We start from the raw sequence: 18749 nt of genomic DNA, 5'->3' as shown, positions 1-18749 counted from the left end.
ATGATAAATTGTTTAAAATGTGAGCCATAAAAATAAATAACATTGTCATGTGATATTCTGACATAACCATCCATAAAATGCTATGGTTGTAAAACATGCCAGGTATTCACATTTGTTCTTGCTGCAGGAAGAAAATTGCATTGGCTTATGCATCATCATCCTGCACATGCTAAACATATCTCTTATGTTACAATTAAAAAAGTAAATGCGCACTGTTCTTGGAGGGCCATTTTATATCCACACAGGTTGGAGACAGTTTAGCATGACATCTCTTAAAACAAAAACTGTTGCTTATCATACTGGGACTGGGAGTTCCTTAAGTCCTCCTCTGAGATCCTATTGGTGCCTGTAAGTTTGAGAACAAGAGCATCTCCTTTCCCATAGGCAAATGAAGAGCTGAACTGTTTAGTCTTAAAATGATGAGAAATAAAGAGGAGGACAGCGAACAAGAGAGTGGAGAGAATGATGTGATATATCGATAACAACGGACGATGCTGCTGCTGACAGACTGACGCTGAAAGACTCTCGTGTCATTTGAGGTCTGGTCAGAATGCAGGGAATCAGCACGCGCGCTCCCGCGAGTTCTGTGGATGATTCAGGAAAAAGTTGCAAGAAGATGAAGGTGGAAAATATGAAGAATGAGAAATTTCAGTGTGTCTTGGAATATGACAGAGATACACCGAGAGGAACTTTCATCGACCCACAGGGTTAGTGGATAATTTGTGAAGGAGGGCGGCACATTTTAGCATTGTTTGACAGTTGTTTTATTTATTTGTACCATTTGTGAAATCTTGTTTTGATTACTTGTGAAGATCAGCGAAATAACAGGAAGAAAAAAAGCGTGAAGATAAGAAAACCTGCAGGGACCGAATCTGAAGCTACGAGAGAAGTTCGGGTAGATCTTCAAGGATCTGACCTGTGGAAGAAATTTCACGAGATCGGCACAGAGATGATCATCACAAAAGTTGGGAGGTAGATGGCAATATAGGCCTATTATATTTCTAAAATCAATGACAATTTAACCTGCCAGCAAATCAGTATTACAGCGACTATGGCAAGCCGTTTAACATTTAATAATTTATCTATTTTCATGCGACTAGAATTTATTTTATACAGCTGTAGCTATTACAGCAAAATGAGCTTGTGACCAATTAGAACCAAACCGGTGGTTTCACCCTGCTTTTAATGTTATGTTTTGGTCCTGTAAAACACACCTTTAAAAAAAAAGGCATGTAGGAAAGTGTGTAGGACTTTAAGTGGTAAAATTAGACCATAGTCTACTTATTATGTTGATATCAGGTATGTTTGTCTTTAATAGTATTAGTTAGGGCTGAAATAGGCTACACCATACATCTTCTGAAAATCTGAACAGTTTTTAAATCACTAGGCATTGTAGACTTGCCGACTATATGTACAGAGAAAAACTGGGCATCATACATGTCTGAGGTTCACATGAGGTCTGAGGTTCACATACCACACTATTAAGTTACACAATATATCCAGCAAGCAAAGAGGTGTGTGTTTCTGTGTGAGTTTTTTTGTGTTTAAAATGACTTGACAGTCTGGTAATGTGTTATCCTCTGTTTAGTATATGATGCCCTGATTTTCTCTGAAGCCTAACCATTAATAAAATTGGCAAGTGTATTAGGCCTAGTCTTTAAAAATCTGTTCAGATTTTAAAACCCATGTACTGTTCCAGTTTACGGAGCTCCTACGGGGACATGGTGGTGGAAAAAGAATGTGAGATGGAAGGAAAATGAAAATTGATGAAAGTCAATGCTTTGGCGTTCTCTCGCAAAATGTTTGCGTTCCCCTGAGAAACTTTGCGTTCTCTCGCCAAAAATTTTGTTCTTTTCGAGTAAACACAAAGTTTATCTGGGGAATGCAAACATGGAGCGAATGCAATGCAAAGCGGATGCAAAGTGTCTCGGTTTAACGCAAAACATTTGCGAGAGAATGCAAAAGCATTTCCAAATAATTGTTATACCATTTCCTTTTTTCTTCACCATGTTCCTTTAGGGGCTCCGCACTAGTCTTTTGATGGCCAATGACTGGATAAACTCATAGTCTGAAACTAAATAGTGACTTTATGTGAAATCGGTCAACTCCTTCCCCCCAAAAAATCTACAGACGGCTGTCTTTCAGTTTCTAGAGTCAACCTATCCAGAATGCAGTTTGTAGCCTTTTTTTTTTTAAACCTACATTAACTATATCTTTGCAATTCAATATTTTTATCGGTAACCAGCCAAACAGCTGTAATGATTTTATAATGTCAGTGAAGATTGTGTATCTGTAATCTACTCAGGAGAATGTTCCCCTCTGTCCGAGTCAATGTGCTCAATCTGGATCCCTTGCAGAAATACTCCATTGCCATGGACATCATGCCTGTGGACTCAAAGAGATACAGGTATACTGTGGTCTGTCCTGCAGTCTGAAATGAGTCATTAAAAAAACAAAACATGAAGGTCAAAATAACAATTGAAAATGACGTGAAGGGTAAAAGATTGATGCAGATGATATAATTAAATTATTTACACTTGCTTCAAATGATTGAATCATGTAGTGGTTAGAAGGTATAATACTTAGAAGATAATAACAATTTATTTTATGTTAGGTATGTGTACCACAGCTCTCAGTGGATGGTGGCTGGAAACACAGATCACTCATGCCTGTCCCCTCAGCTGTATGTCCACCCGGACTCACCGTGTTCAGGAGAGAGCTGGATGAGACAGGGGATTAGCTTTGATCGTGTCAAACTCACCAACAACGAGATGGATGACAAAGGCCATGTGAGTTCCCTTTCTTTCACATGACTAGCCTAACTCACTACAACATAATTCAATTCAATTGATGTGTCCGATGTCATTTGAAATTCAGATAATCCTGAAGTCCATGCACAAGTACAAGCCACGCATACACGTTATTCTGCATAGTCCTCTTGAATGCGTGTCCCAGACTCTACTATCACTGCCAGCGGAGGGTGTGTACACCTTCTCCTTCCCTGAGACTCAGTTCACCACTGTCACAGCCTACCAAAACCAGCAGGTAACATCTCAACAGTTCTCTATTTTATCTTGGATTAATATCAATTGAGAGCAGAACGTGGAAATGTTTAGCTTCACATGGTTCTGCATTTATGTAGGAAAGTCGAGTCCAAAACTCTGGGATTACACTGAAATTTGAGTTTTTTTTTTTTTTTTTAGGATTCTTTGATGTAAAAAGTCTAAAAGAACAAAATGTATTATAAATATAACTTTTATGTAATTTTTCTTAATTTCATAAATGTCTTTACTGTCTTTTTTTGATCAATTTAATGTGCCTTTGCTAAATAAAAGTATTAATTCATTCATTTTTTCTTTTAAAATTTTACTTACCCCAAACTTGTGAATGGTAGTGTATCATGATTTCCAAAAAAATAAAGAAATAAATTAAGCTGTGTAAACTGTTTTCAACATTGATAATAATTATCTTATCACATTATCATATATGCCGGATATGACCATCATCTGCGTGTCACATTATCTTAGAATGATTTCTTAAAGATCATGTGACTTCTGAAGACTGAAGTAATGGCTGCAGAAAATTCAGCTTTGCCATCACAGTTATCAATATGTTACAACAGAAACCAGTTAATTTAATTTGTTATAAGATTTCACAGAATTACTATTACTGTATTTTTGATCAAATAAATGCAGCCCTGGTGAGATTAAGAGACTACTTTTAGGACTACCTTAATATTTCCAAACTTTTGACCGGTAAATTCGCCACCAAGTCACCAAAACGTAAAATAGTTACAAATTGCCATGAGTGTGTTGAATCAACAGATTTCAATTGTCCATATACAGAGTTGTACAAATCTGACATTAACTTACTATTAGCAGACCATTCTCTACCATTTTGCTGATAGTATTTTCTATTCCCTATCCCTAAAACTAACTTTTTCAGGAACTATTGAGCAGTTTTAGATTTTCATTAAAACAGTGTATGTATGTTTATTAACCTGTTTTACTTGTGGGGACTGTTGAATGTAGTTGATTTAAAGTTATACTATCCTTGTGGGTGCATTAGGTTAAACACATATTCCAATAACCTCACCCATATTATAATTAGAATGATACCAATAATTAATTGCTACAAACACACAAACACAAGTTCTATGTTTTCCTTTGCATTATTTTACACGTTCCATTCTACAACTACTAAAAACCCTGGAACCTGTAATCCTGTGTAAAATCATTCTGATTGAAGCACATTATACTAAAACTAAATTTTCCCAGATGCATTCCCAGATTTCCCAGAGACACAGAAGCATTTGGGAGTTAGTTACACACTTTGTTCTAAAACCAAGAAACCACAGGACAGACTACTTTTCATCAAGGTCTAAAATGATTGTTGTATTATTTATATTATAAATCAGTGACTGATATCAATTGGGTTAACTTGTTAAGATCTGTAAAATTAATGGTCTATAAATATATATATATATATATATATATATATATATATATATATATATATATATATATATATATATATATGCGTTTGTTGCCAAAGTGACTGATTGTGTTTTTTTTCCTGATACCTTTTAAGATAACAAAACTGAAGATTGACAGGAATCCTTTTGCCAAGGGCTTCAGGGAACGAAATGGGTAATGGATGTTATTATTTGTTTAAACTATTGATATCACATACAGTGCACAGCATAAATTAGTACACCCCCTTTAAAAATCAAGATTTTTATAAATTTCTCAATGAATATGAGACCAATTTGCTGCATTTTTATAAAACGGTTTTATTAAACATGAATTTTTATTAACATAACAATGTGATCACCTATCTTTAGCATAATAAAAAAAACGAATGATTACACCCTACAACAAAGTCAATTAAATCTAATATTTTATATGGCTTCCTTAATTTTTAAGAACAGTGCCAATTCTTCTAGACATTGAATGAACAAGTTGACTATATAGCTACATCTATCTTTCTTGAAGAATTAATTCTTTCAGATCCTGGATGATGGAGGGATTCAACTTGTCTTTTCAGAAAGTGTCCTATTAGGTTCAGGTCTTGTGACACTGAATCACTTTTACCCTGTGCTTCCTCAGAAATGAACCAGTGACCTTCGATGTATGTATTGGGTCATTATAGTGTTGAAAGAGTGCCGGTGACCTTGAGCACAGGGTGATGGTAGCATCTTCTCTCTCAGTATTTCACAGTACATCTTTGAATTCATGATGCCATGAAATGCAACTCCCCGACTCCTGCAGCACTCATGCAACCCCACACATGAACACTGCCACCACCATGCTTTACTGTTGGACCATGCATTTTTTATTGGACTCCTTACCCTTGCGACACCATACAGTTTGGAACCCAACTGTGCTGAAATTTCATGGTGATTTTCTTCAACTTCTCTCATCACAAACCGCTCTTTACAAGCTGTCCCGTTTATGGCCTGGATGTCTCAGCTAGCTTCCCACAAGTCCTTAATATTTGGATCACTTTTGCGACAGTATTCAAACTTCAAACTAATTTTCTTATAACATTGAGCTTTTTTGTGCAAAGAAATTATTTTCTTTCTCAAGACTTGTGACATTTCTTTTCCATGTGGTGCCATTTTGTCAGCTTTATATGGGAGTGGATTTTCTCTCTTAATGGTCAATTATCCGGTGGCCACCTGTGTGAGGATTGATTAGACGAATCTGCTGGTGAATTTTATTTTATGTTTTCTCATAACACATTCATTGGGGTGTACTCATTTCTGCTTGATGATCTTAAATTATTTTGTTAGAATAGTTCCAATTTTTGCTTTGGTATTGACTAATCTAATTTAAAACCAATAAACCAGATTTTCACAAAGATTTCATTTGTATAGACTCCCATAGAAAGCATTAATTTAAAAGCGAGATGGATGTTTTTCTGAGAAATCTGTCGGGGTGTTCTCGTTTATGCTGTGCACTGTCTATTTGCAAATCTATTTATTACCTTGAGGTTATTACATTAGCAGAATCATCTAAAATGAAGACATTATAATAGCGGTATTTTATGATTTTCAGATATCTGAATTCTCACCCTCTCATTCTTCTACAATGCATTTTAGGGGCTTGCTGGGTGGGCTTCTGGAGTCGTACTCGTGGCACAGTCCCTTTAACCTCGATTTCAAATCTTTTGCTATGGAGCTACAAGGTTAGCATTTATAATTGAGAATATTTCATTATTTTATATCAGTAATTTTTTTTTTTTTTTCAGTAATGGTGACAAGTTTTAATAGCTAAAATGTTCATTACCAAGTGATTCAATCAAGAACCATCAAAAATATATATTAATAATATATATATATATATATATATGACTTTTGTCACTACTGACTTTTGCACAGTAGTGTATATTTTATATATATATATATATATATATATATATATATATATATATATATATATATATATATACACTACTGTGCAAAAGTCTTAGGCACTTTCCCTAAATAAAATCGTTTTAAGACAGTAATGTATATATTTTGCTGTAGTGTGTCAGTAGGAAATATCTGTTTATCAACACATTCCTTTTGCCATTATTTGTAATAATCCAGTGAGATTTTTGTGTGCAGATGGAGTCTGACAACAACTGATATTATCTGAACTCACTATCATCGAGTCTGTCTGTGATTACATGAAGAAAACTGAGACTAAATCCAGAAGAACTGCGGCAACGTCTCCACGATGCTTGAAGGAACATGCCTGCAAAGCTACAGTACTATGAAAAGCTTTAGGCACTTGTGTAAAGATGCTGTAAAGTGAGCATGCTTTCAAAAATTGTGTCATAAATAGATTATATTTATCAATTAACTTCTATTAACTAAATCACATTATAAATACATCACAATATTTAGTGTTTAAAACCACTTTTGCGCATAGTTTTTCAGGTACCTTTGCAGGTAGGTTTCTTCAAACATCTCTGAGACGTTCCCGCTGTTCTTCTGGATTTAGTCTTTCTTCGTTTTTTTTCTATTTCTTAATTTAATCTCAGATGGACACGATGAGGGTGAGATCAAATCTCTGTGTGGATTATTACAATTAAAACTCTCACAGGTGTAACGGTGGCTGTCCCAAATCAAATTTGACTAGCAGATTTTAAATTTAAATTGTTCGGGCGCCAGACAAGTCAAAACTTGTCAAGTAAAAAAAATATATGTAATGAAGTTTAGATTCCCAGATAGCTCAAACCACTGTTACAAAAAAATAAATTCCTAACAATACCCACAATAACATAGAATAAGGCGTAAAGACACATTCAGAGATTGAAGGGTTTTAGATCAAGAAAATATATATTTTAAGAAAACATATTTTGCAAAAAAAAATAGACAGTTCAATTCACACAGAGTTTGTATTTGTTTCTTTTGCCTCACATGACAAATGACACAACAAATTAATGAAAACAGACAGTAAGGAGGTTGCGCAGTTCAAGATTTCCCAAACAAAACAAACAATTAAATAAACAAAAAAAAATTCACGAGAGTCTTTGATCGATAATGTCCATAAGTTCGTTATTTTTTCAGACTCAGTTTTTCAAGTTCAATACCAACCAAAAGAAAATGTAAATAAAATAAAAAAACACACAAAGAAAAAATAAGTAATCCAAACGAGTGTTTGGTGTATGCGTGTGTGCGTAATGAGCGTGTGTGCGTAATGAGCGTGTGTGCGTCGGCTGCGTGGAGCAGTCTGTATAGCGGCCGCAAATCCAGGGCCGGGGAAAGAGTTTGGAGAATTGGCGTGAGGTTAAAAGATGATGGACATCAACACTAGTACCTGAGGCAGGCGAACCAGGCTGGCTTGTGTTGCACCAGGCAGACGAACCATGCAGAGTTCAATTTCTCTGTCACTTCGGCGATCGCACCCAGTCAGCGCATGCACAGAGACTCCAGCAAACAATAGCAACGACAGCCTTCAGGTAGCGTGTGTCCCACTCCGATAAACTCCACGTTCGTTTAGTTTGTTTTTCTTTGCTCCTCCTCTTCCGTTTCTTGCTCTCTTTTATATTCACTTTCCTTATTGGTTTCCGCCCATTAGAAAGAATGAAAAGCTGATATGGATTTCTTCCATATCGCCACACTCTCCCTCCCTGGAGAAGACAACCCATGGTTGTGGAAAAGTGAATCATATTTAAAATCCAATGAATTCCTCTTCATCAGAAGAGTCATTGAAGAGTTGGCGGAGCCTTTTCTTCTCCTGGCATTCCAGCTCTTCAGCCGTGGGAAAACATGGTTTCAGGTTGCACACATGCACTATGCGAACATCCTCGCCAGTGAGCTCTAGTGCTACTCGATAGTTCAATGGACCCACCTGCTTTATGATACGGTAAGGGCCTTTCCATTTTGGAGCAAATTTGGCAGTAAAGTGGTGTTGTGCACTAGACTGGGGAAAGGTTCTCATCCACACACGATCCTTTTCCTTGTATGTGACATCTCGTCTTTTTTTATCATAATTCCGGAGCTGTCTCTTTTGGGCTTTTTTAGAGCATTCCATGGCTTTGGTCTGAAGCTCAGTTAGGTGGTGGACTGTATCGTAAGATGTGCAGTCTGGAGTCAGATTCTTGCCATGTAACAACTTGTCCATGGGACTTTGCAGTTTCCTCCCCAAATGAAGCTCTGCAGGGGTCATCCCAATAGTTTCCTGGACAGCTGAATTAATAGCAAAACGGAGTTCTGGTAAGTATTGGTCCCATTTTCTGTGATTGTTGTCCACATAGGCAGAAATCATACCTTTGAGCGTACGATTAACCCTCTCGGTCATATTTGTTTGTGGATGGTATGCTGTTGTTAGTTTAGGTTTGATACTCCACTTTTGACAGAGTTCTCTGAACAGTGATGACACAAATTGTGTACCTCTATCCGACAGAATGAAGTCCGGCACCCCCCACCGGGTTAGAATTTCCTTCCGAAGAAGTAATGCAACAGTCTGAGCGTTAGCGTTGCGCATGGGGAAACATTCCACCCAGCGGGAGTAATAGTCTACAAAGACCAAGAGGTACTCATTTTGCTGAGTGCTACGTGGCATTGGCCCCATAATGTCCACTCCAAGCATCTCGTTGGGACGGTTGGTGGTGATTTGTTGCAGTTTGCCCCCAGGTTTCTGATTCTCTCCCTTAAGTGTCTGACATTTAACACACTCCTTAACATGGTGTTTTACGTCAGTCCACATTCCAGGCCAGAATGCAACATCATGGATACGCTTGTAGGTCTTATAAATACCTACATGTCCGCTCCATGGATTAGCGTGGTAGTGGTGGAGAATGGACGACACAAGGCTGTTAGGAATGCACACTCTGTAATGAACTTGATTGTTCGCCAGGTGAGTTTTGTGATAGAGTTTATCCTCCACTATCTCATATTGATCCTTTAGAGGAGAATCATTTTCTGCAAGTGCTTGAAGTGTGTTTGCAATTACAGGGTCTTTGTGCTGTTCCTCCCAGATTGTGGCTGGAGACATCGGAAGTTCAGCATTCTCCTGTTGGCTGGTGTACAGGCTACAACTGGTGCGAATCCGAGACAGAGCATCTGGTGCCATATTTAGTTTTCCTTTGCGATATTCAATGATAAAATCAAATCTCTGAAGTCGCAAGGCCCACCGGATGAGTCGACTCGTGGTTTTTGTGGAAGACATTACCCATTGTAGCGCTGAGTGATCCGTGATGACAGTGAACAGTTTGTGCTCTAGGTAGTGCTGCCATTTTTCCAGGGCCCAGATTACAGCCAAGCACTCTTTTTCGGTGGTTGAGTAATTGGTCTCTGCTTTGTTCAGGGTTCTGCTGGCATAAGCAATAACTTGTTCCAATCCCTTTTCCTTGCGCTGGGTCAGCACAGCACCCAAACCAAGGTCACTGGCATCCGTGTAGACAGTAAAAGGAAGTTGAAGGTCAGGATGGCCAAGAATAGGAGGAGAGGTAAGACAGCATTTTAAATGTTCAAAGGCTTGCTGACATTGTTGTGACCAGAGGAATGAATATCCCTTTTTTTTCAGTGCATTGATAGGTTCAGCGATCCTGGAGAAGTTTGGTACGAACCGGTGGTACCACCCAGCTAACCCCAGGAAACGCTGGACTTCCTTGATGTTGGTGGGCACAGGGTATTCCCGTATAGCCTCCACTTTACTTGGGTCTGCTGCTATGCCTTGGATGTTGACGACATGTCCCAGAAAGGTTATTTCCTGAAGGCAGAACGTGCTTTTTTTTAAATTAATGGTTAGGCCAGCTATTCGTAGTTTGTGAAGAACAGCCTGGAGATCGAAGAAGTGCTGTGCTACAGATGGGGAGTAAATAATGATGTCGTCAATGTAGACGAAACAAATGTCTCCACGCAATTCTCCTAGAACACTCTCCATTAGCCTTTGGAAGGTTGCTGGGGCATTTTTTAATCCAAACGGCATAACATTAAACTGGAACAGTCCTGATGAAGTTGTGAAAGCAGTCTTTGGTTTACTTTCTTGATCCATGTTTACTTGCCAGTAGCCACTGTTAAGGTCAATGGTGGAAAAGATGGCCGCTCCAGATAATGACTCCAGGATCTCAGTGATGTTGGGTAAAGGGTACGCATCATTCTCTGTAATGGCATTAACTTTCCTGTAGTCCACACAAAACCTGAGACTTCCGTCTTTTTTAGGGACCAAGACGACAGGTGAGGCCCATCCTGAGTGTGACGGTTCTACGATGCCGGCAGTCAACATCTCTTCCAGCTGCTCTTTTATGACAGCTTGTTTGGCAGGTGATGTGCGGTATGGTCTTTGTTTTATCGGTACTTGGTGGGTAGTATATATGTGATGCTGCATAACTTCAGTACGTCCTGGACGAAGGGTACAAACTTGAGGGTTTGACTCGAGGAGCTGCCGTAGTTGTTGCTTGTCTTCAAGAGTTAAGTGGGCATCATTTATAGCAGTGTCAATTAATGTCTTTTCATCCAGGCAGGCTGGTGGTTGAGCTGTGTTAAGTTGAGGAGGAGGCACAGAAGATAGTAAGGAGAGGCTGTTGGGATTTTTATTTCCCATCTTTCCCTTTGAATGTTGGGAGCTGAGAACTGGTACACTGGCATTTGTTGGCTGGAAAGGATAATCCTCTTTAGGATTAGACTGAAATGAATACTTTTGGTCCGCCACATTGATCTGCATCCCACTGGAGAAGATAAAGTCCAGTCCTAATACAACTGCATAGGCCAGGGCTTTGGCTGACAGAACAACAGCAGGTATTGTGAATACTTTTTGATGTAAGGTGATTGGCATGTTTATCCAACCTAAAGGAATTTCTGCTTCCCCGTTGGCTAGGTAGAGCGGACCCTGGGTCCATGGATGGAGTCTTTGTGAAGTGAGCTCTTTCCAGAGATTCTCATGTAGAAGGGTGTAGCTAGCCCCAGTATCAACAATAGCCTTTCCGTTCCATGTACCAATACAGAGGGGTATCACTAATTGTTGTGGAACAATGGTAGTAGGTGGTGGTTTCTTACCAGTTGTTGGTGACTTGTGGGGAAAGGTGGCACACACAGAGCGATTGCCAGGTGGACCGGTACCTTTAGAAGCTGGAAATGTTGTCCGCTTGCTACTAGAGGAAGGGTGTTGGCTGGTGGACTGAGGTGACTGGGCCTGAGAAGAGACAAAGTGAGGACAGCTTCCAGGTGAGTGATGGCCGTTACATCGCCAGCATTGCACTAAAGGCTTCTCTGCCGGGCGGTTGGAAATAGGTCTTTGATGCATAGATAGGGGTTGCTTAGAACTCGCACGTTTTTCATATTGCAGTTGTTGTTCGTAGTCTTTTTCGAGCTGTTGGCCTAATTTCACGAGTTCATCGACTGTGTTCACTCGACTACGTATCTGGCTTGTAAGGTAGGGATTCATATTTTTTAAAATCATCTTTACCAATTCACTGTCCGTCAAGGTAGGCTTCCACCTCTTGCAGAGAGCTCTGTAGGTAAATGCAAAGTCTCTAATGCTCTCCCTTTCTCCCTGTGTTCTTGTCCTTACCCTTTCAGCCAGCTCGTCTTCATAATCCTCTGAGAGGAAAACAGAGAGGAAAGCAGACTCAAACTCCTCCCACGTGGTTACGGAGGATCGAGCAACTTCCCACCAGTCCCGGGCAGTACCGTAAAGGACAGTGCGGAAAGTGGCAAGGATGTCGGCATCAGCAAGGGGATGTAACGCCAAGAAATCCTGACATCGGGTTAGATAGAGCAAGGGGTCAACATCATCTGACTGTCTTCCAAAAGTAGGAAAAGTAATTTTAAGATGATCACTCTTTACAGCGGGAAGCATTGGAGCAGTAACGGGTGATGCAGGTGAAACTGGAGTGGTCAGAGGCAATGGAGCAGTAACTGGTGATGCAGGTAAAACTGGAGTGGTCAGAGGCAATGAAGCAGTAACTGTTGTCTGCAAATCAGTCATTTGTTTCTCTTGACTTTCGAGTCTTTTTTCAAGTTCAGTTTGTAAGCTTTTTACCACTGCACACAGGGTGTTGGTGGTTTGAGTGCACTGGGTGAGCTCTGTAGACAACTGGTCATGATTTCTTTGATGGGTTACCAGGTAGGATTTGATGTCTTGCTGAAGCTCCACTTGAAGTTGGTCAATCATGAACCTCACTTCAGACACATAGGTAGTCTCAACTTTGTGAAGTTCGTCAGAAATGATCACTTTAAGTGATTTAGTGAGTTGATCAGTCTCTTCCTTCACATGCTTCTTACTTTCAGAAATGTGGGTGAGCATTTCCTGTTGGTTGTGCTTGAGTTTATCCGCAAGGTTAGAGATCAGGCTGTCGTGATGTGCAGACATGGTTTTAAGTTCTTTGGCGAGTTCACCAATGGTTTTCTCATGCGTTTGCATATGTTGTGTCAACGTGTCCCAGTTTCCTTTAACTTGAGTGAGTTGATGCATTCCTTTTCCAGGAGTTGATAGGATGCCAGGCAAATCCTGCTGTGCCACTGAAGATAGAGATGAAGGCTCAGGTGATGTACATATCTGCATGGAGTCGCCATTCTGTGCCTGTTCCCAGGTGAAGGGTTGAACAGGAGTACTGCCAGCTAGTGGTGGAATTGCGAATCGCACATGGGTTCCTGGGAAATCAGTGGTGCTGGCTTGAGTGGGAGTGAAGTGGAGAGGAGCACGAAGGGGTCCTGGTGAAGAAAGTGGACGACGGAGTGCTGGAGGCCATACTGGGGTAGCAACGTCTGGTGCTGCTGGTTCCATCTCCACAAAAGTGGATGGAGAGAGAGGAGGGGTCGCCATGTTTGATTGTCAGTGTAAAATGTAGTGAAATGCAAGTTAAATTAACAAGCAATGTATAAATGTTTGAAAAAATAAATTATAACAGAATACACTAACAGTTCAGTGTGAAATGTCTATCCCACCAATTCACACTAAACTTCACTTAATTTCATAAATCAATAATTAGATTTCAATAGCACAAATGATTGTTTCCACCGCTTTCACATTAATTAGGTCAATCAGTTTTGCAAGTCAACTAAGGGGTAACACTATTATATTTAACAATGTGCAAGTTCACAAACAAAAAGGTATTTCCCCACAAAACCTTTCCAAAAAAAAACAAAGCGGTTTCAGTTCAGTATATATATACCACAATTTCAAAAACAGACAGTTTCAAGTGACAATAACCACCCTTTAAGTAATTTTTTAGGGAAACTCAAATTCAAAGTTCAAGTGTTTCAAGACCAGTCACAATTTTAGTGTTTAAGTTTAAAGTCGTCCAGGTTTATTTAATTGTTTAAGTTTCATGTCCCTGTTTGGGCGCCACTTATGTAACGGTGGCTGTCCCAAATCAAATTTGACTAGCAGATTTTAAATTTAAATTGTTCGGGCGCCAGACAAGTCAAAACTTGTCAAGTAAAAAAAATATATGTAATGAAGTTTAGATTCCCAGATAGCTCAAACCACTGTTACAAAAAAATAAATTCCTAACAATACCCACAATAACATAGAATAAGGCGTAAAGACACATTCAGAGATTGAAGGGTTTTAGATCAAGAAAATATATATTTTAAGAAAACATATTTTGCAAAAAAAAATAGACAGTTCAATTCACACAGAGTTTGTATTTGTTTCTTTTGCCTCACATGACAAATGACACAACAAATTAATGAAAACAGACAGTAAGGAGGTTGCGCAGTTCAAGATTTCCCAAACAAAACAAACAATTAAATAAACAAAAAAAAATTCACGAGAGTCTTTGATCGATAATGTCCATAAGTTCGTTATTTTTTCAGACTCAGTTTTTCAAGTTCAATACCAACCAAAAGAAAATGTAAATAAAATAAAAAAACACACAAAGAAAAAATAAGTAATCCAAACGAGTGTTTGGTGTATGCGTGTGTGCGTAATGAGCGTGTGTGCGTAATGAGCGTGTGTGCGTCGGCTGCGTGGAGCAGTCTGTATAGCGGCCGCAAATCCAGGGCCGGGGAAAGAGTTTGGAGAATTGGCGTGAGGTTAAAAGATGATGGACATCAACACTAGTACCTGAGGCAGGCGAACCAGGCTGGCTTGTGTTGCACCAGGCAGACGAACCATGCAGAGTTCAATTTCTCTGTCACTTCGGCGATCGCACCCAGTCAGCGCATGCACAGAGACTCCAGCAAACAATAGCAACGACAGCCTTCAGGTAGCGTGTGTCCCACTCCGATAAACTCCACGTTCGTTTAGTTTGTTTTTCTTTGCTCCTCCTCTTCCGTTTCTTGCTCTCTTTTATATTCACTTTCCTTATTGGTTTCCGCCCATTAGAAAGAATGAAAAGCTGATATGGATTTCTTCCATATCGCCACACAGGATTATGTCAATTAATGGCAAAAGTAATATTTAGAAATGTAAACTGATATTTCATACTGACACTCTACAGCTAACACATTTGTATTTATTTATTCTGTTCACTGCAGGCAGATGTTATGGATCTTCAGCGAGCTTCGACATCACCTCATCAATGACATCCTTCCTGCCCAACTCCTTTGCTCAAGCAGCGCATCCCATCACAGTCACAAGCCCTCAATGCTGCAAGATATTCCCTTCAAACTGTTTTCAAACATACAGGGCCTACTGCAACATTTGCCTGGGCAAACTCAGTAGTTACATTGGGTTGCGACCCATGTTAGACCTCCCCTTCATGACTAATAAAAAGAAAGGAGATATCTTTAGGAGTCACTGGCTTAATGATTCAACCACCACAAGTTCTTCCGTGCAATCTATCCCCAACATTTCAGCTGGATGGACCTCCGGACACTATCAAGCTGAAAATGACAATATGGCATCAGCCTTTGTGTCACCGTACAGCTACAGTTTCCCCATGAGGCGCCAATTCTCTACTGTTGCTCATCATCTAAAACTGGCTCATGGTGAGAGCCCTGTTTACCAAATGCCCATGATTTCCTCAAACTTTTACTGTCCCTGACTTCAAACCTGTCAACACATATTCTAGGCCCTGTTTACACCTGGTATTAAGATGCGTTTTGGATGATCGGATCATAAGGAGACACATGCCCGTTTACATCTGGTGTTTTAATCCGTCTCTTTTGTACACTTTCGACCACTTCTGTCCTGATTTCTTCAAGGAGAGGGTTTATGGGTGGGTGGATGTATGGGATTTTTCAGATCTTTCAATCCAATGGACAAAATAAGCTCTCACAATTTACATATGAACGCACCCAGAGACAATGGAAAACATACGGAGAGCAGCAGCTTTTGTTTCTGCTCTGACAGCCGCAAGACCAGCCAAACGTTGTGCGTGCGTGTTGGAAATCAGGAATGGTGAGAGAACTTTGTGCTTGGTATGTTATTTACCTTCAAACCAAACTTGGGTTTTCAGCCGACAAAGTTAAAATCCCGTCTGGCTTGCGTGCGTCCCATAATGTTTACGCGTTAGGTCAGTAGGCGGAGAGAAGGCAGTCTTGTGGTTGTTCGAACGCATTCGACCACATGAGCGTTTACAATATGGAAGCAATCTGGTCGAATGCATTTTTGACTACCTCTGGAAGTAGTCAAAAGTGCTCAAACATTTTAAAACCCCGTTTACAAGTTTTTACCGTCTATGTGTGATCCGATCGACTAAAATGCATCCTAACACCAGGTGTAAACAGGGCCCTATAGAGGGCCAATGCAGCATGATCTCTTGAGGACATGTACATTTATTTGCATTTGCACAGACACTAAAATATTGACAGCATTTGAAAAATTAATCATTTTTGTATTCACAACTTTAAAGAGGTACACATGTTTATGAATCTAGACACTTTTGCAGGTTTACTGTATGTACTTACATAAGACAATATATATATATATATATATATATATTTATATTTATATATATATATATATATTTGTACAATACTTATTGTGTTGATGTATTGCAAAACACTTGTGGTGCTATTGAGGTGGGATACCCCTTTAAACCAGCAATGTTTTAATCCTTCATGTTCATTGTGGTCTCAAAATTCTGGCCAGTTGATGTCAAAATCTGCCTTTTTTATAATAAAAAAAAAATATATATAAATATAAATAAATAAACTGTGGGGGGTAGTTCCTTTTTTCCGTTTAGCTCAAACCCTTGAACTGTCTTTCTAGCATTGTTCAGGAGGCAGACACACACTGTCAGTTTTAATCTAGCCATGGTTTTGTAGCCCTCCCTGTCATCAAGTGTGCTGGACTTACGCTCTTTAGGGAGGAGCACCTTGTTCACTTACTTGTGTCTCTTGACTATAATTAATGCCCAACCCAGTTTCTACTATATGAAAAATATTAAAAACGGTGTTATACTCTCCGCAAACAGTGGTTGCAATAATTGCACGAGGCATGAAATACAACAAAACAGTCTTTAATCAATAAATCCAACAGGAACAGGAAATCTCAGGAGTAATAATACACAACCACGCCAAAAACCAACAAGACTGAACACAGAACCAAGGTAACTTAAACACAATTAATGAACAGAAACAGGAGTGTGACTAATCAGAAACCAGGGAAACTAATAATGACCAATATCAGAAACACGGAAAATGGGAATAGGGAAAAATGAAACCAAACTTGTAACATACAGTTATCCAAAATGATTTATTATAGACTAAATTACAATATAGAATATGAATGCATCATTCTATATTATATCAAACTTTAAATATATAGCTGGGCGATAATATAGTTTACATTTTGCGACAATATAAGCAATCAAGCAGCTGAGATTTTATTATTTTATCATTTATTTATAAATATATAACAATAATTCATTTTGCACACCCCTAAGCATTTTAAATGAGTTTATTCAAATTCATGGCAGCACCTTGTAACTATATATATATATATATATATATATATATATATATATATATATATATATATATATATTTATCACTGTAAAGCTGATTTGAAACAATCTCTATTGTACTAAGCACTATATAAACAAAGGTGACTTGAGTTGACTTGATTTAGTCCCTATAGTGTTCAAGCCAAAGGCAACTGTGGCAAGGAATGAAAAATATGGTGTTGAATAATGGAGGGGGAAAACAAATCTAGGTAGAAACCAGGATACACCACCTCTGGCTATACAGTCTAAATATATTGTCAGTAATTGAGGAGATATGCTACTACATTGATTGAACTGCAATATTATGTTGTGGGAGTCTTTAAGGTCTAGGATTGAACAGTACAGTGCAGGCACATGTAGTGTTGAACAGTGTGTAGAGTGTCAATTTCAAATTGCATCTGCAAAATGAGCATATGTAAATACAATTATTGGTTACACTTTATTTCGATAGTCCACTTTAGACATTCTACTAACTATAAGTAACTTTTCAACTACATGTCAACTAACTCTCACTAGAGTATTAGTAGATTGTATAGACTGTTCGGGTTAGGAGAATAAGTTGACTTGTAGTTGGCAAGTTACTTATAGTAGAATGTCTTTTGGGGGACCAGCAAAATAAAGTGTTAGCAAATATTAAGCAGACAGTCTATTAATACTCTAATGACAGTTAGTTGACATGTTTCTGTAAAGTTACTTATAGTTAGTAGAATATCTAAAGTGGACTATCGAAATAAAGTGTTACTAAATAATTTTCTCCTGATGGACACCTGTGCCCAAGTGAAGGGCAGTGATTCGGTCCACTTTAACCACCCCTGTGCACGGCTTTGGCCCTGTAAACTTCCTGCATGTGACATTTATCCATTTGATCCATCCGATCCACGTCCCTCTCACTGGAAGACTTTAGGCCTCAGGATCAGGTGGCAACAGGTGATTTAGAGGCGCTCTGTGGCTGCTCCACTTTGAAGGGCCTCTGTGAGGTCAGTGCAGTCAGGTGTCTGCAGATGTTGCTGTCAGTCTGAAACCTGACATGCAGGATGTGTTCAGCATGTCTCGATTGCCCGTCTCCTTGTGCAGGTAATTGATTTCAGGGCACATGCCCCCTCCCACCTCGTACGTTGAGTGTTTAGAGTCCACAGCCTGGCCTGTGGTGCGCTGTCAACGGTAATTCAATTAGAGACGCAGGAGTGTGACTAACTGCAACCTGCCAAGGAACTTTCCATATGTGTGTTTTTACCCCTCTCACACACCTCAAGCTGACACACACATAGGCGGATGTAGCTGTTGCATGTCCTTAGACTGACACATGCTATGCTGAACATTGTCACCTTGTTTTGGACCATTAAGATGTTTTGTATTGTAAAATTATGTTAGAAATGTGAACACATTTAAACCTCTATATAGATATATATATATAAAAA

The 18749-nt window shown here is 39.1% G+C and overlaps 1 protein-coding gene across 1 annotated transcript; it reads left to right on the top strand.

The window, feature by feature from the left end:
• Window positions 1–444: 444 nt before the first annotated feature.
• Window positions 445–16481, top strand: tbx22 (T-box transcription factor 22). The gene is made up of 8 exons (XM_079631105.1): window positions 445–707; window positions 813–972; window positions 2306–2407; window positions 2615–2789; window positions 2878–3045; window positions 4591–4649; window positions 6104–6189; window positions 14918–16481. The coding sequence occupies exons 1-8, from the start codon at window positions 551–553 to the stop codon at window positions 15424–15426; spliced, it is 1416 nt and encodes a 471-aa protein (XP_079487231.1). The 5' UTR covers window positions 445–550; the 3' UTR covers window positions 15427–16481.
• Window positions 16482–18749: the final 2268 nt, after the last annotated feature.

The sequence above is a fragment of the Phoxinus phoxinus genome, assembly GCF_949152265.1.
Source record: "Phoxinus phoxinus genome assembly, chromosome: 12".
NCBI classification, from domain to species: Eukaryota; Metazoa; Chordata; class Actinopteri; order Cypriniformes; family Leuciscidae; genus Phoxinus; species Phoxinus phoxinus.
The sequence above is the reverse complement of the archived record's forward strand: the minus strand, read 5'-3'. Positions and strand labels throughout refer to the sequence as shown.